We start from the raw sequence: 24971 nt of genomic DNA, 5'->3' as shown, positions 1-24971 counted from the left end.
TTGGCCTGCCTCTACGCCTGCGCAAAGTGGCAAATGGGAGGGCCGGAGCTGGGCTACAGCGGTGCGCATGCGCAAACACTACATCCGGTGTGGTGGTCGGGTCTGCTGGGAGTTTGGAGCGCCGGCCCGAGTACCGAACGAGTAGTCATGTCGGCGTCGGTAGTGTCGGTCATTTCGCGGTTCTTGGAAGAGTACTTGAGCTCCACTCCTCAGCGTCTGAAGTTGCTGGACGCGTACCTCCTGTATATACTGCTGACCGGGGCGCTGCAGTTCGGTTATTGTCTCCTCGTGGGGACCTTCCCGTTCAACTCTTTTCTCTCGGGCTTCATCTCTTGTGTGGGGAGCTTCATCCTAGCGGGTAATGACTCTAAGTAATCGCAATAATAATGTGTTACTTTGCGCTGCTTTTGTTCCCACAGTACTCTTCTCTTTTGTGTCACACCACCGCCTGGTGAAGTTATGAATGGAGCCTACGTTGCCCTCTTTCTGTGATGGGGAAATCGAGGCTCAGAAAAGGTTGTCACATGCCTAATGCCAAACATCGGCCTAGGACCTGGATTTAAATCTCTAAAGAAGCCACCTTCATGCTGCTGCTCAGCCTGGTGATCCACTTCACTTCATATGGGTCCAGGGGAAACTCCGTTCCGGCTTTCTCTTAGCTTTAACACACCTTTAAAGTTGGTAGACTTTTAAAACGGAAAACCCAACTCTGGAATATTTCTCTCACCTTGACCTAATCACTGCTGACCTTCAGTGAAGCATTTCAGTGAACAGTGTAGGAAATGTAAATATCGGTGCTTTGCTTGTTGAATCATCTTTTGCTTGACTTTGACTTTTATTTCTCCTATTATTTCTTGTGGATGAAGCTGTCTCACTATCCTGACCTCAGTTTTTCTTCACATAGTTCTGTTTTAGCTTTATTATTGTTTCTGATTCCCAGCATTTGATACCTTGTAGACTGCCATATTTAATGAGAACTGTCTCCACAAATTTTTGCCAAAATCCAACCTTTCTTGCTCAACAGGGAGTCAATGACTGCTGAGTCCAGGCTTGGCCCAGGGAGTGTTAGCCTGTCCAGTTTATAGGTGGCTGCCACAACACGGACCTTTCCAGGCGCTGGTATCACCTGCTCCATTGACTTTGAAAACATGCCAGAATTCATGTTTTTTTTCCAGCATGATCATCATCAGTCAGTCCATTAGTTATATTTTGAATCTAACACAAAGTATTACAGTAAAAGCTTTGGGAATACATCAGGTATATTGTGTTCCTTGTCCTCAGTGAATTTGCAGTCTAGTTGGGGCACAGACAAAATACGGCGTTAGAATTGTCTGGAGACTTCATTACAACTTTAAGTTATAGACCTATAGAATGCTTGTTACACATTCACATGACTACTTCAGATTCACACCAGAGATACTCTACCATCTCTCTTTCTCAGAACTTAAAATAAGCCTAAGGACTTAGTGGCTTGTGCACTAGGCTGGTCTGGAGTTGTAGAGTTAGCCTGTTGATTGGATGCTTTATTATCATCTTTGAAATTTGTCTTAGATGACCAAGATCTCGTTCTCTGTGGCGTCGTCCTGGCCTTCAGGAGTTGATATGTTACCATCATCAGACACACTCTGCTCTTTACTCTACACTCTCCCTCCCTCCCCTCAAATACTGCTCATGACTAAGAATTTTATTAGCAAGGCAGGAGAAGGAATCTTGAGAACCTCTGGTGAATTTTGTTTGATGATTTTTGTCTTCCAGATCTCGAAAGAGTAGGAGTAGGGCGGGGCCTGAAAGCTGATTAAGAAAAAGAAGGCTACTCCATGCTGAAGTCACCCTGGCTTCATAAGAATGACTCCTGAGGGCTACATGGGAGAGTGTAGTTGCTGAAGAGTGGCTGTGGACTTGAGTTGTAGATTATTAGTGTGATAAAGCCAGTTTTTTTTTTTTCAGGGGGAGATTCACCCTAAGCTAACATTCATGCCAATCTTCCTCTTTTTCTTCCTTTCCCCCCATCAAAGCCTCATTACATAGTTATGTATAGTTGTAAGTCCTTCTAGTTCTTCTACGGGAGCTACCACCACAGCAAGGCTACTGACAGAGGAGTGGCATGTTCTGCATTCAGGAACTGAACCCAGGTGGCTGAAGTGGAGCACACCAAACTTTAACCACTAGGCCATCAGGGCTAAAGCCAGAACGTTTTTTTGAGCAGATAGTTTTTCCTTATGCCAAATCCTGTTTTTGAGACAGTTGTGGCTAAAATTGAATTGGCAGACTCTTTCCCCTTCTCCCCAATGAGAAGCCAATGGCTTATCAATGAAGGGAATGCCTAGTGAAAGGGCGCTTTAATAGTGGAGTCAGTATGGGGGATTGGGATTTCCAAAACTGTTACATAACCAGTAATTAGGTCAGAGAAGTGAAAGTTACTTCTGGAAAAGAAAAGATTTATGACAGTTCATAGTTGTCACAGAAGGCACATTATCGTTTGCATTTCTTTGACAGCATCGACCTTCCTAAATCCTACTTCCTCTGCCATTTGTTAGCCCAGATCCTCACCTAGAGACTGGTTTTAATGGGAAATTTGAAATTTGGAGTTTATCCTTTGTTCAGATTCTTTGGAAGGGAAGCCTTGTACCTATTTATGGTGCTGGGGTTTCTAACTTCCCTGTGTTTTGTTTCCTATTGGAAAACCAGAGAGGAGGCCAGCTTGGCTGAGAAACGGTAGTGTAGGAGATTATGTTGAAGGATTAGGTGGTGCTGGATGCTAGAGTTTTGAGTGCCAGACCAAGGACTTTGAATTTTATACTTTAGGTAATAGGGAAACATCTAAGGATTTTTTTTTTTAAGATTTGAGTAAGGGAAAGACTTAAAATTGATGTTAGCATGTAGGATAAATTGGAGGGAAAAGTTCTTTAGTGTGGTTCCCTAATTTCTTTTTGGCAGTCTGTCTCCATTCCTTCTGCATGTGTTAATTTAGCATATGCTCTTTGGAAATTGATCAGTACATTTTAAACTAATGTAGAATGCACTACACTTTTAAAAAGCCTGGTGTTATTTTCTTCTATTCCCTCGTGGCTGGGACACTTGCCCATGGTTTCAAGAAGGAGCCAGAGGTAGAAAATAGCGGTTGAGAAATCTTTGGATCAACAGTGTACAGTATAGTAGGCTTTAAAAGGACGTCAGAGGTAGCGTATTTTTCTTCTTCCAGACAGATTTAATGTCCTCGGCAGCTGACTGTTTATCTTGTGGTTAGATGTCTCTAGAGGAGGACATCTGTCCCTTTTTCAGAGTGACATTCCAGGGTTGGCAGCCCTTCTAGTTTCCTTTTCTACCTAATGAAATACCTCTTTCTGCTCATTTAAAGTGCTGGTTAGGAGGGATAAGTGGAAAACATTAAGACTGTCTCTAGGGGCCGGTCCTGTGGCTGAGTGGTTAAGTTCGTGTGCTCCGCTGCGGTGGCCCAGGGCTTCGCTGGTTCAGATCCTGGGCGCGGACATGGCACCGCTCGTCAGGCCACGTTGAGGTGGCGTCCCATATGCCACAACTAGAAGGAGCTGCAACTAAGATAAACAACTATGTACCAGGGGGGATTTGGGGAGATAAAGCAAGAAAAAAAAAAAAAGATTGGCCACAGTTGTTAGCTCAGGTGCCAATCTTTAAAAAAAAAAAAGACTGTCTTTAAGTCTTTGATCTTGAAATCAGTTGTTAAGTCATTTCAGAACTTTGGTCTATTCTGTTCCCTAGCATGTACGAAACAATTTCGGATTAAAAAAAAAGTAGTTCTCCCTAGTTTACAAATCCAAAAGCAGTTTGAATTTGAAAGACAAGGAGGCCTAATCCAGAATGTTTTCTATCTCCTAGGAGCTATTAGGCTTGCAGACTGGGGTCCACAATTTCTTTGGGAATTATCTGTCAGATTTCTGGGCCTTTTTATCATCTCCCGTAACTGTGATCCAAGAGACTGGAAATTTGCCAACCATGTGCCGGAGAGTCCTGTTTCTAAATCTCTTTTTGTATCCATTGCTGCTACTTTATCCTCAGTGACTCCGGCTCTCAATATCTTTTATTTAGACTACTGTAATCTTCCTTACTGATCTTCCACCCTCTGGTCTCTCTCCTTCCAGTCCATCTTTCACTATATTTGTAGGTTTGATTTGACTTGCAAATCTGATTGCCACTACCCACATAAAATTTGTCTGTGGTTCCCAATGAAAAATTAAAATTTTTTTCATGGCATACATGCTCTTTCCTGATCTGGTCCTGTCCATATCTCCAGCTTCATCTCTTGCTTCTACCTGTTCTGTACTTTATACTCCAGCGTTATTGAGTTACTTGTTATTCTTTAAACATGCCATGTTGTCTCAAGCTGTTTTATCTTTGCTTGGCTGCCTGGAACATTCCTTCACTTCTTGGACAGCTCAAGTGCTGCTTCCCTTTGGAATCCTTCCTTGAGTCCCTAGCAGGTTTAGGTTGTTCTCCTATATTCCTGTTTCACCTCGTGTGTGTGTGTGTGTGTGTGTGTGTGTGTGTCTCGGAGAGCGAGAGATAGCACTTTGATATTGTGCTCTATTTGTTTGCATGTCTGTCTTCCCTCTGCAATGTGAAGCCCTTGAGGGTGGGGGCTGCCTTTCATCTCTGCATCCTTAGTGATTAACACTGTATGAGTTAAATTGTAAGCATGGCTATAATAATTTAAGGAATGCTGAGGAATTATGTTCCAGGTTCTCTGCCAGGGTACTGAGGATTCAACTGTGAAACACACAGACATAGTATCTAGTCTCTGTCTCTCTCTTTTTCTATCTAGGGAAAGATTTGCCCTGAGCTACCATCTGTTGCCAATCTTCCCCTTTTTCTTTTTTTCCCCTCCCCCAAGTCCCAGTGCATGGTTGTATATCCTAGTTGTATGCCCTTCTAGTTCTTCTGTGTGAGCTGCCACCACAGCATGGCAGCTGACAGATGGGTGGTATGGTTCCACAACTGGGAAACGAACCCAGGCTGCTGAAGCGCTGAGAGCGCTAAACTTTAACCACTAGGCCATCGGGGCTGGCCTGGTCTCTAGTCTCACAGAGTTTATAATCTAGTGGGAGATACAGACAAGTAAATATGGATATAGTGCTGTGATGGAGAAGTATTGGCAAGAATAGGAACACAGATGGGCAGTCATCCATGCCCAGTGGTCCTGTAATACTTTCCTGATACTTTTCCAAAATATACTTCATAACTTTTCTCTTCACTCTCTTCTATATTTCTTCTTTTCCTTTATTCTCACTCGATGATCTTGCTTTATCTTCTCACTAAAAAAGAGGTAGCCAGGAATCCTTTCATCCCACCAAGGAATCTCAGCAGCCCACCTGCACCTGTACCTGTGCTCTGACTTGCTTCCTGTGATGGTGGGTGATGTGTCATTCTCTTATTAAAAGTCAGTTCCTTCCCTTGTGCAGAGGATCCAGTCTTCTCTTGCTCACTCAGAGACTCAGCTTTTGCAGCCATCCCTCCATTCTCTGTCTCTACTGGATCATTCCCATCATACAAATATGCTCTAATAAGGTCCAATTAAAAAAAAAATTCGTTTGACCTCAGATACCCCTCCAGCTACCATTCCATTTCTTCTCTATCATCACAGAATTGCTTCAAAGAATAGTTGCTGTTTCTGCTTTCTTACTTTCCATCGATTCCTTAACTCACTCTTGGTGGTGGTCTATCCCCAGCAGTCCAGTGAAACTACTCTTGCCATCTTGCCAAGTCTAGTGGCCACTTGCTTCACCTTATCTGAATGCTCAGAACATTTAGCATTTAACATGGTTGGCTGCTTCCTTCTGCATAAAATACTTTCTTCTTGAGCACTACACTCTCTTGGTTGTTCCTTGTTCCTTCTCACCTTATTGGTTTTTCCTTCCTACTATTTGTGCTAGGTGCTTCTCTGTCTGAGAGCATGGTTCTAGATCCCTTTTCTTTGTATTTCTTCCATAGGTGAATTTAAATAATATCTATATAGCTACAGCTACAACATTTATATTTTTAGTTCTGACCTGTCCCCTGAATTCCAAATTAGTAAATCCAGTTGCCCACTTGACATCTTCACGTCATGTCTGATATGTGCACCTCTAGGTTGAAACTTCCTGCCCAGCTGTCCGCCTCTTCACCAGTCAGTACACAGTGCATTGGTTGAGTTGTTGAAGCCAAAAATTTAGGAGGTTTCCTTGTTCCCTTGGTTTCTCTCATCGCCCACATCCATTTCATCAGCAAGCCCTGTATTCTCCAAAATATAGCCTGATTCTCTTCACTTATTTCCATTTTTACTACCATTATCTGAGCTTTTGGGCTCCTGTGTGATTCTGCTCCTTTTTTTAACCCTGCACACCACTCTCCACATTTCAGTTCCAGCATCCTTAAAAAATATAAATTAGATTATTTTACTCATCTGCTCAAAACTCTGAAATGTTGTTCCATTGCACTTAGAGCTGCATCCATGCTCTTAACTGAGGCTTACAAAGCCCCACAGGATTTGGCCCTTGTCTCTCTTGCCCTTGATTGGTAGAGTTTGGTCAGTCTGATCTGTTATACCTACAACATGTCAAGATTGTTCTTGCTACCTGTATTTCTCTGCGCTCAGATCTTTGCATACTTGGCTCCTGTCTTTCAAATTTTGGTCTTACACAGCACCACCTTAGAGAGGCCTTCTGTGATCACTAAATAAAAAATAGCTTCCCAGTCACTTCTCTTGTTACTTTGATTTTTTTCATAACACATATTGCTAACTGATATTTCCTAGTTTTTTTTTTTAATAATTATATCCATTTTTTTTTCTTTTTTGGTGAGGAAGATTGGCCCTGAGCTAACATCTTTGCTAATCTGCTGTTTTGTATGTGAATGCCTCCACAGCATGGCTGGATAAGCAGTGTGTAGGTGCATGCTTCAGATACAAATGCACAAACCCTGGGGCCACTGAAGCAGAGTGTGCCAACTTAACCACTAGCAACAGGGCTGGCTGCTGTTTTTTTTTTTGTTTATTATATGTTTCCGTTAGATGTAAATTTCTTGGGAGCCAGACTTGTCTGTCTTGTTCTGTGCCATATTCGCAGCCCCTGAGTTGATGCGTGGCACATCATGAATGCTCAGTAAATATTTTGCTGGTGAAGGAACATTTAAGGAGATAGGTTAAATTAGAACTGCTAAAATGGAGGAGGGTGCCTCAGGAAGTAGTAGATGTTCATCTTTGGAAGTGCTCAGGGAGAGACTGAAGGATCATTTGTGGAGGAGCTGTTTGAACAGGTATTCTTTGCCTTTTTGGTAGCCCAGTGCATCTGAGGGATATGACACCCCTATCTATAACACAGCCTCTGGAACGTGTGTAATTCTCCACTGGGGATGGCTTACCAGATTCTGGAAGTAGTCTGTGTGCTTTGGAAACCTTCCCAGGTGACTCGTGGAGCCTCTCCAGCATGCCCACCCCCACTCCCTCTTGGGCATTTTGTGTATTGGTCTTTATGACCTCCAGACGACCTTTCCATCTCCATGGGACTCTGGTTCTTATGTCATCATTGAAATAACTTGGGGTACTATGATCATGATAATGAGAACACATCAATTCATTACCATATCTTCATGGGGAGCTTCTCTTTTCTTTTGTCCCCTCGAATTTCCCAAAACACTTCTCTACCCTCGTCCTCCACCCCAATAGCCACTGTTAATAGTTTAGTTTCTATTTCTCTCCATTTTTCCCTAGATCCAACTAAAACAAATGAGAAAATAATTGTTTTCTCATTAACTATATTTTAAGAGGAATATGGAGTGGAATCATTTTTTTGGCTTTTTTCACTTAATACATCTTGGATACCTTTACTCTCAGCCTATTGAGAATTTATCTCATTCTTTTGAGTAATTGCATGGGATTTCTTTGCATGTCTAGAATAATTTACTTAAATAATTCCTTTGATGACATTTGGTCTGTTTTCACTTTTTTTCAAGTTTATAAACATGCTGTTAGCATGTCTTTGTTCTGTAAGATAAATTCCTTAGTCAAAAGACCAAAACATTCTAAATATTAATAGCTATTGCCTGATGCTCTCCCAAATGGATGAACCAATCTGTACTCTCCACAGCGGGATTTTAGTTGGTTGCCCTTGCTTTAGTCAGTGTCCTTCATATTTTGAAGGGTCCAGGTGCCTGAAAAGATCAATGGTGCTTCCACTGTGTTTACATTTTAAGCATAATGAAAATTCTGTTGCCATGGTGATGGATTCTGGAGAAGTAGTTTGGTAGTTTACTGACTTTTGGGTTAGGTCTCAGTTTGTTGCCTTCTCTTGCTTAGTGATGGAATGGATACTAGCCCAACGTGAATTTGGGTTTTCTTAAGTAGTGTAATCATTATCACAGGCATAAAGATATTTCGGGAAAGTGTATTCCTGGAGCTTCCTTTTCATGTCAGATGGTGACTGTGGCTAATGTATCAGGTCGGATTCTTCAAGGGTATAGAATGTCACAGTGGAGAGTTCTCTGTCAAAGTTATATAGCTTAGGTCTCTTGCTTTTTTTGAGGCAAGCAGCTTTGAGATCAAAGATTATCTACAATTTTAGGTCCTTGTGGATAAGCATCTTATATTTATAATCTCTGCTACGTTATGCACATTCTGTTAGAAAGTAATTTTATAATGTTTTGTCATTCAGACCAGTTCCTTCATTACTGCCTCAGCTGCTTTCCAATCTAGGTACAATTATAAACTTAAATCGAGAGTTAAGAGAGTTCTGAAGATCTTTTGGTTATGTATATATTTTTCTCTGTGTAAGCCTTTGGTTTTTATCCTAACTCTGAGAAGTTGTATTTTTTTTCCTTTAACAAACAATTAAGAATGTAAAACTTTAGTGTACAACTTGATGAATTTTTAAATTCACCTATCTAGCCATCACCTAGACCAAGATATAAAACATTACCAGCACCCTAGAGGCCTGCTCCTGGCACCTTCCCACTCACCGCTCCTCCTGTGAAAGATAAAAACCACGATCTTGACTTGTATTAACATAGATTAGTTTTGCTTCATGGTAAGCTTTATATAAATGGACTTAGCATGTACTTTTTGTGTCTGGATTATGTTGTTCAACGTTCTATTTGTAGAATTCATGTTGTAAAGTTCTTTTTCATTGCTGTATCATATTCTATTGTACGCACATGCTGTAATTTCTCCATTTTACTGTTGATAGACATTTAGGTTGTTTCCAGTTAGGGGTTCTCGTGGGTATGGTTCCTGTGCATGCCTTTTGATGCACTTAGGCATCATTTCTCTTAGGGTAGAATTGTCAGGTCATAGGGTTGTCTGTGTTCTTTAGCAGTTCTATTTGTTTTTTACTTCTAGGTAATCATTTTTGTGTTTTGCTTCTTGTACAGTTTGCCTGAGAATACAGATCAACCCACAGAACAAAGCGGATTTCCAAGGCATCTCCCCAGAGCGAGCCTTTGCTGATTTTCTCTTTGCCAGCACCATCCTGCACCTTGTTGTCATGAACTTCGTTGGCTGAATCATTCCCATTTACTTACTTGAGGCTTTGGAGACTAGAAGAATGTAAGTGATGATCACAGCCCTTGTCCCATATATCGATTTTAGGAATGGAAATTGCATGGGGCTGGTTTTGATTATGGTTGGTAAGTTCCCACATTGCTGATAAGACGTTTGCAGAATTTTCCATTGGTCTGCAGGGTATGCATTAATATCATCATGATTCATCAGTGCTGCTGCTCTTGGTCGTTGCCTTCTCTTCTCACTGTTCTGCAAATCATTAAGATAACAGAAAATGAGAGTTTGCCTGTAGCTAATACATTAATTTCTGCACCAATAACTTCGTGAAAATAACTCCGAGATCTTGGAAGAGACATAAATTGTAGGTTTTGTCTTGAGATTTGCTGTATAATTTTTTTCTGATTTTGATCTCAGATGACTTAAATGCTGCACCGTTGTCCCCATAGTACCTAGTATAGTGCTTACACCTGATACACATGCAGTATATGCTGCATAAATGACTATGGCCATTTGCTAATAATATGTGCACTAAAGTGGAAATAAAACAGGCAAGTTGGATTAGCTTGGGAGAAGACTTTTAAAGTATAGGATGAGATGTTGTTTGGTTCATTTGCCATTTTTCCTTTTCTAGCAGTAGAGCTCATTTTTTCTAAGAAAAACTCATATAGAATCTCAGTAAATAAACACCAGTGGAGCTGGAGTTGTTTTGATTGACAGAAGTTCAAAAGCCCTCTCTGCTTGGTCTCTCCTTCATGTGTGGTATGACCTCCCCTCTGGCCCTCCCTCCCAAGCAGAATCCTGAAGCTCTAAGAAGTACGTGGTATTTTCCAAACTAGATAGCAATACTGTTATTTTATATGTGAGAAAACAGAGACCCAGAACAATCCACTGGCCTGCGCTGGCCACATAGCTGAGTGGTTGCAGAGTAGGGCCTCTGTCCAGTGGTGCTTTTGGCCCAGTGCTCTTCCAGGACCCCACGCAGCTTACTGATGAATGAATGCACTCTTTTCTTGGCTTTTCCACTACAAAATTTAGTGTTGCTGTTACTGGGTGGTAGAGAAAAGAGAATCTTAGGAATGTTATCCTGTTTTGGGGAAGCATATCCCAGGACCAACTGCCTTCTGTCACTTCTTGGAAAGCTGTCATTTTTGTACTAATCAGAAAGCTAATGCAAGAGTTAGAGCACTCATGTGCAAAGTGTATGCACTAGTGTAACAGTGACTATACACTCATGTGCAAAGTGTATGCAGTAGTGTGACAGTGACTATACTTCAGTTTCTGGCATGAATGAGTCAGTTACTTATAATGTTACATAAATCCTTTCCATTATTGATTCTGCCTCAAAAACAGATCTGTTAGTTCAGGTAAGGTTTCATTTCTGGTAGTGATAAGTTGACAGAGATGGTTTATTTCAGCGAAAAAGTTTGAGAACCACGTCTTTCTACTAGTCTAATATAACTGAACTCTTTAGAGCCCTGATCAGGACCTGAGTTGTCCCCCTACCCACTTGTGCATGCCGGTCAATGCCTTGTTACTGGGAATACAAAGAAAAGTAAAATGTGGCTCCTGCCCTCAAGAGTGAACAATCTCTAGGGGAGAAGGCATTTAAACATAGCGGTTAAAACACAGCGTAGTTAGAGGCACACTAAAGATCTGAACAGAGTGCTGTGGGAGTCCAGAGAAGGGAGCCCCTGTGTCATCTGGGAGCAGAGGCAGCAGACGACATGTCTGACCAATGATAACTCCTTGAGTACAGCTAGAAAACTGACTCACCATTGACCTTCTTACACTTGCAAATATCATGAGTACCTCTTTGCTCTCTCATAGTAACCTAGCTGGGAAGGTTGTAAGTCTTCTGATTGCCTTACTCTAGATTTCGGAAGTTATTTTTTCTAGATGAGTTATGTATACTTAAGAAGGGGACAGAGCAAACATTTCAAGAATATTGTCTAGGCTCAGGGAGATACCAATTCATGGGAAATTATTTTCTAGGGTTGTCATGATTGGAGGAGGAATCTGCTGCAGAGAGCTTCGTATTTCAAAATTATGACAAAAACAGAGACAAAAAAGCAGGCTCAGCAGAACCTGTGTACTGCAGACCATGTTAACAACCTAGGGCCACCTGTTCGGCTGCGAATTATGGGCCCAAGGTACAGCAAGATCTTCCAGTCCCAGATTGCAGTGTTAAATCATTCTATAGAGAGGATGTTCATAGAACAATCCTCTCTCTGGGGGACTGCCCAGGAGCTTTTTCACAGAGATCCTTCATTTGACATATACTATACTGTCCTGCTCTCAATTTTTTAATAAATGTCTATTTGCCCTTTTTATGTGATTCTAACTGAGTTTTATGTGCAGGGTGCCAAAACACTTTTAAAATAGTTTCCAAGTGAGTTCTCAATATTTATACCAACTCAGAGTAAAACAAAACACTGAATATTCTCCATACTTGCCAAGTATGTTGAGAGTTGGGTATAAAAAAAGAAGAAACTGTACTACTCTTGCATAATTTGGAGGTGACATTTAAAATCAGCAAAAAGCAAGTGGCATGGAGTTAAAAACATAAATTTATTCAAGGAGAAATATGGAAGTTAAGGATGGTGAGTGCTCACTGTGGGCCAGGTTAAGTGCTTCCTGTTCTGTGTTTTATTTTCAAAGTAATCTCATGAGGATAGCCTTGCTAATTCTATTTACAGATGAGAAACTGAAGTTCAGAGAGTCTTGCTAGAAATCTCATAACTAATAAATCTGATAATCCAGTCTGACTTGAAAAAAAATTTTTATACTCCATTTTTGCTTAAGATTGTTTACTATAAAGTATTTAACAATTGCAAAGTTAAAGAAATGTGTTTAAAAAGCTACCACAGTTATTTCATCACCGTCCTCCCCCTTATTACTTTCCTTTTTTTGCTTTTGTTGTGACGATTTAAAAAATACAGAAAAGTACAGAGAATAATACAACAAACACCGATATAGCCACCACCCGGAGTGAACAGATTAAACATCGTAGATTCAGCTGAAGTTCCTTTGAGTCCCTCTCCACTTCCTTCCCTCTGCTGTACGACTTGAGCTCCTTCGTGGCAAGTTTGTTCAGCCAGGACTATTGTAAAACCTAGATTTAGTAACACACCCTTTTCCAAACTTCAGACTTTGTGGTCTCCTGAAAACATGTCCAAAGATGGCAGTTTGAGAAACCCTGTGGTAAAGGGTAGCTGCTCAGTTGGTGGCACTGATTATAGGTGGCTCTCCCGGTGGTCAAGAATAGACTCATAATATTTTTTAGATTATCATAAACATGAAAATGCAGAAGTAAAAAATGCTGCTAGTGAGCTTCTGTGTTGGGAGAATCCATGCACACCTGAAATGATGATCAGCGTTTGGCGCTTAGGTGGCAGTAAATCTAATTTGAGTGAGTGCAGGGCACATACGGTCAGTAGATTTGAATATTTAAAAATTTACATACTATCTGTAAATATTTCCTGTTTTGTTTTTCTGCGTCTCTTTGTGAAATTCTTTTCAAAAGATGTCAGCTTATCTCAGGTGTTCTGAAGGGAAATGAAGAGAAGAGGGACCTAGCTATGATGGATCACAGTTTGGGATGGAAAATTCCTGATAACTTGGGCCCTGGATCCAGAGGGAAAGTGAACCCGGCACAAAGGGACACACTTGAGCTTGGAAGTGTGCTCTGCCTGGGGGAGATTGTTAGCCAAATGTTTGTGCTAAAGCCTTGTCAGTGTGCTTTGTTTTTATAATGGAAGCCACAGGTCTTTAATATTCATAGTGTTTAATCCTGGCTGGAGCAAGGGGGCTCTGGGGCCGGGCAGAACATAACTGACAAACAGTATTGTTCACAAACACGCAATTGCTGCTGGCATTTCGAATTCATCAAAGTACAGTGATCTAGAAAATTACCTCTGGAAGGGAATCTAAATATTATTCTTTAGGCTCTACTGCCACCTAGTGGACTGTACATTTCATAGGCTGAGAGAATGTGCTACAAAGCGTAGAGGTTGAGTTTGGGGGAAGAAACCACTGATACCTTTGTGATAAAACCTAGTTTCTTTCTAGTCACAGGAGGGCAGCAGAGGTCCAAGTGGGCTAAGAAGCTGGGTGGGGGTTGCTTTACATTCTGGCCAGAAGTGGGCAGTGTTGAGTTAGGCACCAAAGGGCACGCAACCTTCAAGTGTCCCCAGGGTTTTGTTACACAGGGAAGACTGTGCACAAAGACGCGGACTTTTCCCTTTATTTCCTTTTCTTGTCAGTTTAAGAGCTCCCCTTTTGGTTCACTCTAGACCTGTTTTTGCTCCCAACATGACCTCCCGTTGGCAGTAATCTTTAATTTTTGTTGAGGGGCTGTTTAGTTTTTATTTCATTTTCTCTTTGACCTTTCACTTTATATTGAGTTAGGTCTAGCCACCAAATGAGTTCTCAAAAAGGGAACTATTCTAAATTTGTAGAAAATATTTTCAGTTAAGCACGTTATAATCTTTTTTCAACACCCTTTCTCCCCGGTTAGAGGGCGAGATTAATTCTTTACCTATTACTCTTAAAATCTTGAATCTGCATATTTTATTTACTAAAAAAAACCCCAAAACGTGGCTCTCTAATTGGCGATTGATCTGTATTTTGTATTTGGTCTATTTAAAGCGATCAAAAAAAAGGAAAAAGAGAGATAATATCAAATAGATTTGTGTTTATGAAGTTCATTGCTGCCCTAACTCCCTCCCTTATTTTCTCCATCCTTGCCGTTTGGATGATTCCTGCTTCAAGCCATCTCTCCCCCAGGTTGCATAGGAGCGTCTTCTCAGGGCACCCGTGTCCTCTGTGCATGCCCTTAACATGGCACTTACCACATTGTTACGAAACTGTTCATTCACTTTCCTGTCTCTCCCACTGGACTCTTAAATTCCCTGAGGGGAGGGACCTCAGGGCTTAGCACAGAGCTAACAGTCACCGTGGGTGTTTATTAAATGAGTGTGTGAATAAATGGATCATTTTCAACTGCAAGAAAATGCTGTGTAAAATAGCTATGTCATTACTTAGGTGGATGCTAAGACATGGAAAGCGCTTTGGAAGAAAGAAGCCAAGGAAAAACTTCATACGAGGGGCTGTGGGGTGGGCACAAGCATGAGACTAGAAGTCGGATGACCTCCATTGTAGATATTGCTCTGGTGTTAACTGGTTGGATGGACAAATAAGCTTGCCTGTGAGGCCCAGTTTCCCCATCTACACGATGAGGGGATTGGCCTTGATGCTCGTGAGTCTCTTGCAGCTGTTAAAGCCTCTGATTAGTAGAATTCTTGATAGTTCCCATTGTGTTTGAGGAGGATCAGGCTGTTTGTGTGGATCCTCAGTTGAGCTTTGCTTTTTTCTTTTTTTCTTCAATTGTTGCCTTTTATACATATTATCAGATGCCCATCATCCATTCATAGGAAGTGGAAAGTTAAAGTGTGACTCTATAATAAATGCACAACGTTTGTATAAGCCCTTTTGCGAAACTAGACAACATTTGTGAAATGTTTTACAGTTGTCACCTTACCAGGCTTGCAGGACTCATACAGTCCATGTACACTTTGACACGCATTAATGCATGTGATCTTCATGGCCTGCCCTGTGATGGAGGGAGACAAATAGTGGCCTTCCCATTTTACACAGGAGGTAATGAAACCTTGGTGAAATTTAAGTCGACTTGTCTAGGCCCTGGAAGTAATAAGTGACTGAATAGGAACTTGATGACAGACATTTTTGACTCCAAAGTTTTATATTCCTTCCTCTTTATTATGTTCAAAGACTTTTGGATGATGAATATATGCATCTTCTTGTTAGAAAGTTTTCATTAAAAATATTAACGGGGCTGGCCTGGTGGCATAGTGGTTAAGTTCATGTGCTCCATTTCGGCAGCCTGAGGTTCACAGGTTCGGATCCTGGGCTCAGACCTGCACATTGCTCATCGAGCTATGCTGTGGAGGCGTCCCACATACAACATAGAGGAAGATTGGCACAGATCTTAGCATAGGGACAATCTTCCTCAAGCAAAAAGAGAAGACTGGCAACAGATCTTAGCTCAGGACCAGTCTTCCTCACCGAAAAACAAAACAAAACAAAACAAAACTTTTTTTTAATGGGCAAAACAAAAACTTAGGAGAGGTTGATAAGAAAGGTTGAAGACAGGTTATCTGAAATGTTTTTACAAAGTCAGTCATCTTTAATATGATCTGGAAGAAATGCAGGAGAATGCAGATCAGGAGACCTGACTTGATCCAGAGAGGGGGACCCCAGACCAGCAGTGTCCAGTAGAACTTTCTGTAACGTGGAAATGTTCGAAGTCTGCACTACCCAGTTCACTAGCCGTTAGCCACATGTGGTTGTTGAACATTTGAAATGTCACTAGATGACTAAGGAACTGAATTTTTAATTTTATTTAATTTTAACTAAGTTTAAATCGTCATCTCTGGCTAGTGGCTACAGTGTTGGACAGCACAGCTCTGGACAGAGCTGTCAGATTCTCAGGCTATAGTTTCCTCATCTGTAAAATGAGAGGACCAGACTAGCTGATCTTGAAAGCTCCTTCCATTTTTAGAAATATATGGTCCATGTCATCTAAAGTTGTATTGATTCAAATTGAGCTCTGAACGTAGAATTTCTGCAGAATGGTCTTTGATTCACATTTTCTCTATTTTCAGTTTTAATTTGGTGGCTAGGATCCAGGATGAGATGGATTTGAAGGAAAATCAGTAGTTGAGCATATCTGCTCAGTGCTAGTGTCTGAATAGAGACGGTGCTGGAGAAGAATACAGATTCCAAATAGAAATGACCCTGTCTGGCATTATCTTTTGTATCTATATGGAGAGTAATTATTTTTAACAGTTCTTTGTGTCGTGCCTTGCGTTCTTTTAAGATGATTAGAACAGACTGATCAAATGGTGCTGTCTTTTCTGCATGAGTGAGGTAGACTGAAGAAGTCATGCTAACTTTTCTCAGTAGGTGTCTTCCATTTTGCATGTCTCAGTATTGGGAGGAAATTTTATTAGTCAGTTTCCTGAAATCTTTAAACCCTGGTTAGCAGTTGAAACCATTCTTCTAAGCTGTTGAATAGTCCAATTTTGTTGAGCTAACATTTCAAAGAATCTTAGAGCCTCTGCTTTTAGAATACTGTCTGGTAAATATATTTTTGCTTTAAAAGAGGGGAGCAGATCTTTGTAAATAGAATTTTCTGAAAACCACTATCAAAGAGACTTTCTTTCATGAGTCATTTATGTTTCTAGATGGACCAGCCCCAATGTCTTAGTTTTTTTTTTTTTTTTTTTTTTTTTGCTGAGGAAGATTGGCCCTGAGCTAATATCCGTGCTTATCTTCCTCTAGTTTATATGTGGGATGCCTGCCACAGCATAGCTTGGTAAGTGGTGCGTGAGTTCGCATCTGGGATCCGAACTGGCAAACCCCAGGCTGCCGAAGTGGAGCATGTGAACTTAACCCCTGCACCACTGGGCCGGTCCGCATGTCTTAGATTTAAATATTTTAATATCATAGAATGTCAAAACTTGGCTTTTGTACTAAACTAAGATTTCTTTATAATTCTAAATGCGTCAAGGCTCTTCACTGAACTGGCCTTGTGCTGTAGTCCTCTCTCACCTTGGCCATTAGAACTGATGTGTTACAGTAGTTCATAGGCTTTTGTCAGTGTGCTTTAAGAAATTTGATGGAGTGAATAGATGTGTTTTAGTAGGTCTGTTTGTTCTTGTTTGGCACTGTGAACACTTTTTCTTCCCTGTTTTTGCTCTTTTACACATTTCTCACAATCCCACTGATGCAGGAATGTTCTGCAATTATGTGGCGTTTCTCTAAATACCATTGTTAGGGAAATAAAAGCACTCTGGCTGGAAGGCTAAGATCTTTCCTTTAAGCTCTGATGCTGGAATCTCCAGTCACTTGAACCAATGCACAGACTAGGGTGGTGCCCTTTCACCTGAAGGCCTAACTCAGCTCTTCCGAAAGCTAATGTTTCTCTACCTTTTTCAAGTCCTGACTCACAGAGAAGATTACAGCATTTCTATGGCACAGGGCAGGAAAATTGGCTGCTAATGGCTAGAGATGGAGGCCCTAGGGCCAAGGGGTCACTGTTTGGCCGCACCTATACTGGAGCACACCAGGTGAGCAGCTTTCCTGGGGGGCCTGGAAAGGAAGGCTGTGTTTGCGGGGCAGGGCTCCCCCTCACTACTCACAGCTCCCAGTCCCCTCTGACTCTAGCAGCAACGTGGCCACTTCTCTTGGAGTTATTCTCCACCTTCTTCTTGCCAAAAATAACCTTATCTTTACATGAGGATGAAATTATTTTCTGGTTCGCTCCTTTGTTAAATTTGAGATTGGGAATTTTTCCCTATTTTTTCTCTTGAATTCTTCCTTCCTCCATCCCCCACAGAACTGGAATTTAGTGCTTTATGAGCTCTCTAAATCCCGAAAAGCTCTTTAGGCTAAACTGCAACCCCCTTACCTCAAAGAGTTTGTGGGCCAGAGAGCTCAGAGTGACTGGTGTGAAGTCACGCAGCTAATTAATTGCAGAGCTACAGTTAGAACCCAGGTCTACAATTCCTACTCAGTTTTGCTGTGCTGTGCTTAGAATTCAGATTTGAACATTAATTTTTATGGATACCTCTATAAAATGTTCTGTGAAAAATACTTGCTTTATTCTGGTTGTTCTAGCCTGACTTAAATACTGTCCAGAATTTGGGAACCCCCTGTCTTTGTCTTTGTGGGTTTAGAATTTAGATTGAAGGATCTGGGGCCCTGTCTGTAGTATCATGAGACATTTTTAAAACCTTGGATATCTTTTCTTACGTTTCTGCTGCTTTCTTTTAGGTTCACTTTTTGATTTCCCCTGGAGAAGAGCTCTTGAGATGGCAGCTTGTTGGACACATGGATGTTCTTCAGATTTACGCTTGCTGCCGCCTCTGATTTGGTGTGCAGGTGGGGAGCCCAGAGAAGTTCCCTGGCTTCCGTGTCAGAACAACTTTGTATTGAGCATCTGTTAACACGACCTCTGCCTTCATTAATTGTAACCTTTTTCCCTCCACATTAAAAAGCTCCATGCCACTCCTTCCTATGCCTCTGGCTCTGTTTTTTGTTTTTATTCTTTATTGGTATTAAAAATCCTTTTTTTCCTTCAGTCCTCCGTGCAAAGCTCTTTAGGAGTTGATAATTTGCAACTATGAATCTGCTGCCGTGTTCTCATTAAGTGTATTTGGAGTTAATGACAAGGCAGTGCTGACAACCCTGGGAAACAGACAGTCTTTTGTCTTTTCCCTGGAGCTGGTAGTAATCCCTTAACTAATCCTTCAATTGTTACAGGTGGTTCCACTCTCATGACACAATGCATTCCTGGAACTGCATCATTAAGCACTTTGTTAGAAATGGAACTAAGTGTGTGCTTCCACATTTACATCTGTCTCAATATGCTTTAGTGGTGAAAAGTGAAATATGTATCTCTTAGGCAGTGTAAGCAGAGTGCAAAAAGTGAGGGTTTATTTATAGAATACAGTACTCTCCAAACCACCTTCACAAATATTCTCTCATTTTGTTCTTGCAATTATCTTAGGCGTTCCATTCCTCATTAGGTGAAAGAACGGAAGCTCAGATTTATAACCTGCTTAGTTAAGAACAGAGTGTGTGACGCAGCTTGGGTAGCACAAGAGGTCTGCTGGCTGAGGTCTAGGCACATTTATGTGTGTCATGCTGGCAGCCCCATTTCCATCTTGGGTGCTCTCTGAGAGAGAAGCTCTGTTGAGAATTCCACTCTTTAGGTTTAGCTGACTACTGAGGTGTGAGTTGTGCTCTAGAGCTTCTCCAGCTTGGCTGCACATCAGAATCACTTGGGCAACTTAAAAAGGAAATCTCAATGCCCAGGTCATACCCAGACCAATTAAATAAAAATCTTTGGAGGTGGCATCTATACTTTGTACAGCTACCCAGGTGACTAATGTGCAGCCAAATTGGAGAAGCACTGCTCTGGATTCTTACTACTGAAAATGTGGTCCATTGACCAGCGGTATTGGCGCCACCTGGGAGCTTATTTGAAAAGGAGGGTCTCAAGCCTCACCCCAGGCCCTACTGAAGCAGAATCTTTGTTTTAGCACAGTCCCTGGGTCATCCACAGGCATATTAAAGTTTGAGAAGCACTGATCTAGAGCAGTGGTTCTCAAATTTTGGTATATCTCACAGTTACCGGGGAACTTGGTAAAAATCTTGGGCCTCTGTGTTTGTCAGCTCTCTGTGTAACTGATACACCCTAAAGTTTGAGGACAGCTCTCGACCGGGAGTTGGCAAGCTTTTTCTTAAATGAATGGGCGTGGCTGTGTTCCAACAAAATGTCTTTTTACAAAAACAGGCTGTTGGTCCGTGGGCCGTGGTTTGCTATTCCTGGGGTTGCTAGGTCACTAAAATTATTGAGCAATTTAATTTGCTTTAAAACTTATATACAGGTATAGCTTTGTTAGGAGGCTTCTGGATTATTTTTAGTCTAGATAATAAACAGATATTTTGAATATAAAAACATCTGAACTTCAAGACAAATGGGTTGAAAACTGGGAATCAATAGTAATTTATCAAGGAAAACATTACAATTTTCAGAACCTTTAGTACGGGTTTTATTTAATGTCTCCCAATGATCTTGAGATTCATGAGGCAGATACTAAGTGACCATATATTGGATTGGTGGTTGTCTCGGAGGTGGTTGACCCAAGCCAGAGACTGTCAACAGAAACATTCATCTTTGGTGTGTCTTTTCACCATTTGCAATAGGGCAAATGCCTGTAGACTGTTTGGGGAGTCTTGAGTTTAAATTTAGTTAAAAGCTCATTACAAGTGACTCTTGCTTTTGTTGATTTGCTCAGTGGTTCTCAACTCTGTATATACAAAAGAATTAGCAGTGGAAATACTTCAAGTTTAAAAAAATGCATTGTCCCCCTCCCCCGCATTGAGTGTGTGATTTTCCCTGTGTATTTTTTTTAGCTGAAGTAGGTAAAGACATGGTAGATGGGAGGCACTGAAGCAGGATAGGTAGTGTTTTCATTAGATGCCTCTTCCTGCCTCTGGAACTTTCTTAATGCTCCCCGGCTGTGTTGTGATGATGCCTCCTCAGGGGCCTTACACGTGGGTGCTCAGTGCAGCGTGTTGAACCAGTGGATTTTGAGCCCTACAGTGTAGAGAGTGAGGTATATCCTAGCATTTCCTGCTGCCTCTAGCTCAACACCTTTATGGGGTGGGTTTATTTTTATTTTCTGTGCTCTTTTGTGGGGCCGGAAGCCATTTGCTGCAACCACTGTACATAGTCTTTTCCCTGCCATTCTTTGCAGTGGTGGGAAGCCCAGCCCTGAGCGCCTCCTGCCCACACATTTCCTGTCCCCTATCACATGGAAACCATCTCTTCTGTTTTCTTCTCTCAGCAGCCTATTCCTTTGGCCTCTTTGATCACATCCTTTCATCTTAGGCTTCAAAACACTTTTGTTATGATACTTGGGGAGGTCAGAGAGGCCTGCCCCCTGGTTTTGGGGGCTCAGCAAGCTAGCACTAGCTGGTTACCAGGGGCAGGGGTGCTTGTGCACAAACTTAGCGTGACCCGAGCATGATCTTGGTGGCTTGCAGCTCTGGGCGTCTAGACTAAAGTTTGAGTGCTCTATAACTTTCTAACTACTTTTGATTTAAAAAAATTTAACAAATATAAAACATGGATTGCTCCTGTGGGGGAAAACAACACTTCTCAGAACTAGGATCTCAGATGAGGGAATGAGAGAAAAGCAGGGGGAAGCTTATTAAGAAAGAAAGAAAAAAATGTTTGCTTCCATTGAGTTAATAGGTGGGTCTAAGCTTATTGCAAAACTTCTGTCAATGGGGTGAAAAAGAGGTGGATTTCCAAGCCACCAGAGAGGCCTGGTGTTGGAGAGAGCACTTGGCTTGATCGGAATGAAGGTGTTGATTCAAGAACCTGTTCTGCCACTCACTCTCTGTTAACCTTTTGTTTTGTCTCTAAAATTTAGCAAATAAATTAGGCACCTAAGCACTGTGCTACATATTGCATGGGATTGTAAAAGATACAAAAGGTAAGACGCAGCCCTTGCTGTCCAGGAGCAAGTGAGCTCACACTGAGTGTCTCCCATGTGTCTGGCGTGGTGTTAAGCGCTCGCCTGGTATTCACATTTCCTATCATCCCGAGAGGGCGGGAGGTGGTATTCTCCTTTTCCAGATGAGGAAATGAAAACGCAGTTTGCAAGTGTTAGGGTTTGAATCTTATTTCTGTCTGATTCCAAAGCATTTGGATTAGGCTTTGAATGAGATAAATACAGTAGTAAGCATGGGAATAATAATACTTCACATGTTGTCCCAACAAAATGTCAGTGAAAGTGCCTTGTTAATGTACCTGCTCTACAAATGCCCAGAACTGGTCCACACACGCTGCTCTTCTCCCTCGGCTGCTGGTCCAGTTTCACTGGCTTCCAGCTAGAGGACTGGTGGCCAGTGGCAGGTCTTCCTCTTTCCCTGGAGGAGAGAGACCTCCCTGGGAGCCCCCATTAGGGTCTGCTCTTCAGGCCTGCTCTGCCTTTTTAAATCCCAGGGATGACCAGCTTTGTTGTTGACTTTTTATTATTGACATTTTCACACACAACACATGTAGCAAGAGACTAGTAAAATCAATTCCCAGATACCTAATGTTCAACATTTTCCCCCAATCTAGTTGCAGGGTATTAATTAATAAGAGACATCTGGTAGGAGAGCTCCTTCTTGCTATTACTCCATTTAGTTAAAAAATAAATAGTTGAGTGCCCACTCTGTGCCACGTACTAGAGATACAGAGGGGATCAGAACAGACAAGTTGCCTTCCTTTCTGAGCCTGAAATTCTAGTTGGGAAGAGAGCCAAATTAGCACATAAATAGAATCCTGTTGTTGTAAGTGGAGCCAAGGAAGTAAAACTGCACAAGGTGACTGGAAATGGGCATGGGGAGGGAGCTGCTTCCACACAGTGGTCAGGAAAGACAGCTCTGAGCGGGTGGCATTTAGGCTGAGGTCAGACAGGTGTGGTGGAGTCAGCCATGGGACCAGCCAGCCGGGGCGCGTCTAGATATTACTTTACTAACTCTCACGGCCATATGATTGAGCAGTGGAGTTTGCTTGTGCAGAAAGTATTGCCTCAGGAGACTATTGGCATCAACAGCATTTATTGATGGAGAACCCCCTAAATGTAAGGGCTTTGTTGTGCATTCTGATCTAGTCCTAAAGAGGGATCAAATAGGTCAAACGGAGCCACAGAAGAGGAAAAGGAGGTCCAGGCAGAATACAAGACACTGGTCTTGGGGCGCCCTGAGACCCCAGTCTTTTCCTGCTCCTGCCTCCGTGATGGCTGTGTCTGGGACCACCAGGGACTTGGGTGTCCACAGTGCTTGATGGAAAGCCTGGGATCTGATTCTAGTGCCTATGTGGGCCCAGTTCACTGTGATCTGGAGCGAACCACCTCGCCTGCTTCCTCATTTGTGAAAGGTGGGGGGCAGCCCTCTGCCTCCTGCTTAGGTTTACCGTGAAGATCAGAGGAGATAATGTTTGTTCTGGTGGCTACAGACACAGGATATTGTTCATAAAGATCCTAGATAAGGATGTCGCCCTACCCATATCCCTCGGCAAATCACTGGAATAACTTGGGTCAGCAAGGAGAAGCGAGGCCGCCCTAGAGGTTGCTAAAAATAGCATCTTGAAGTCTCCACTGGAAAGAAGTCCTTTTTAAGGTTAACCCAGTTTCCTTTCATCAAGGCTGGAAGCATGAAATGGAGAACAGTTGCTCACCACTCTCTAAACCACATTCCTTCATCTACTTAAACTCTCTTAAGTCCTGCCAGCCTTGTCTTACATTTATATGCTCTTCCCCTAATATTTTCCTTTTTTCTTTTTGGCTGAATTTTATGTGGGTGGTTCAGGGAAAGGAGTGGACAGGCGCTCTCCTTTGCTTTTCAGTGGTAGTTTTGAAAGACTTTGAAAATGGGAGGGATCTCTCTCCTGGATCCTCTTGTGTTTGGAATGGGATCATGCCCACTTTTCCAAAGCAAACAGGGAGACGGGGCTCCCCTCTTCTCAAAGATGGTGAATCCCCCCCGGGAATGATTTAGGGTATCCTGGCCTGAGAGAAGATGGCTGCCCAGAGAAGCTGCCCACTGGAGGATGGAGCAGAAATCTGGGTTCATGCTTTCAGACCTTGTGTTCTGTGGGGGGCTCAAGGGGACCCTTCTGAGGGCAGAGAGGCTCCCAGAGGGTGAGAGGGGAGAGAAGAAAAGAGGGTGTTTGGGGATGATGCACTGAGAGGAGTCAGGGAGGCCTTGAGTGCTCTGGGGCCAGAAGTGTTGGCTTTTGTGAGAAACTTGGCGGCAGCCTTGCCAGTGCCTCCTGGTCTGTAATTTCCCCTCCGTCTTGCTCTCCCGGAAGCTGGAAGCAACAAAATGCACATGATGGTGTAACAAGAAGCTCTTGGGGCCTCAGGGAAGGGAGAAGTCGCCATCCACCTTGGGAAATAGCGACACCCTGGCGGGGGCCCGGAGCCCTGAGCTCACGTGGGCACTGACTTGGCTCAGCAGCAGCCCCACATTTATCTCAGCGTGCAGGGCCAGTCTGACCGAGCCCAACTGATCCGCGCGCCAGACCTCTGTTCATCTTGCTGGACATTCCCATATACGTTGCATTTCAGTTTACTGAGCTTTTTCACACCCATTATCACTTTCCATTCCTTCAACAACATTGAGAAGTAGGTGGGCTGTTTTTCTTTTATCCATGTGATTGATGAAAAATTTGGACTCAGAAAAGTTAAAAGCCCTAGGAGAGAAGGGGGGTGAAGCTCACAGATAACAACCCGTTCTCCTGACTCCTACCGGAGGACTCATCCCCAAAATATGATAATGAAATCTCCGTTGTGCAGTTACAGTCATTGATGCATCAATTCCATGCCCATGTACTCTCTGGACTGTTAGCAACTCGAGGACAGAAACCATGTGTGTATTTAATGGGAACAGCACTTTATTGAGATATATGTATATATAATCTACATTCACTAAAATGCACAAATCTTAGGTGTACAGTTTGATGCATGCTGACATGCCTGTGTAACCACCCAGACCACGATCCAGAATATTCTGCCATCTGGAAGTTGTCCTCATGCCCCTTTCCTGTCAATCCTTCCATGCAGAGGCATCTACTGTTCCCAATTCTATCACTGGTGAATAGTTTTGCCTGTTCTTGAACTTCATCTGTGTGGAGTCATACAGTTTGTACAGAGACGATTCCCCGAGAACCTGGTACAGTGTCTGGCACGTGGCAGGTATGCCATGTGAAAAAAAGCCTTGGTTCTTAAACCACCCCATGAGAGACCACTGATCCCATTGGGAAACTGAGGCTGAGAGTGGTTAGCGACCTGCCCAGGGCACAAAGCCAATGAAGTGG

The 24971-nt window shown here is 42.4% G+C and overlaps 1 protein-coding gene across 1 annotated transcript; it reads left to right on the top strand.

The window, feature by feature from the left end:
- Position 1: 1 nt before the first annotated feature.
- Positions 2-18601, top strand: DAD1 (defender against cell death 1). Its single transcript, XM_008535231.2, has 3 exons — positions 2-358; positions 9376-9550; positions 18362-18601. The coding sequence occupies exons 1-2, from the start codon at positions 34-36 to the stop codon at positions 9504-9506; spliced, it is 456 nt and encodes a 151-aa protein (XP_008533453.2). The 5' UTR covers positions 2-33; the 3' UTR covers positions 9507-9550; positions 18362-18601.
- The last annotated feature ends 6370 nt before the right edge of the window (positions 18602-24971 follow it).

Source organism: Equus przewalskii, chromosome 1, assembly GCF_037783145.1.
Source record: "Equus przewalskii isolate Varuska chromosome 1, EquPr2, whole genome shotgun sequence".
NCBI classification, from domain to species: Eukaryota; Metazoa; Chordata; class Mammalia; order Perissodactyla; family Equidae; genus Equus; species Equus przewalskii.
The sequence above is the reverse complement of the archived record's forward strand: the minus strand, read 5'-3'. Positions and strand labels throughout refer to the sequence as shown.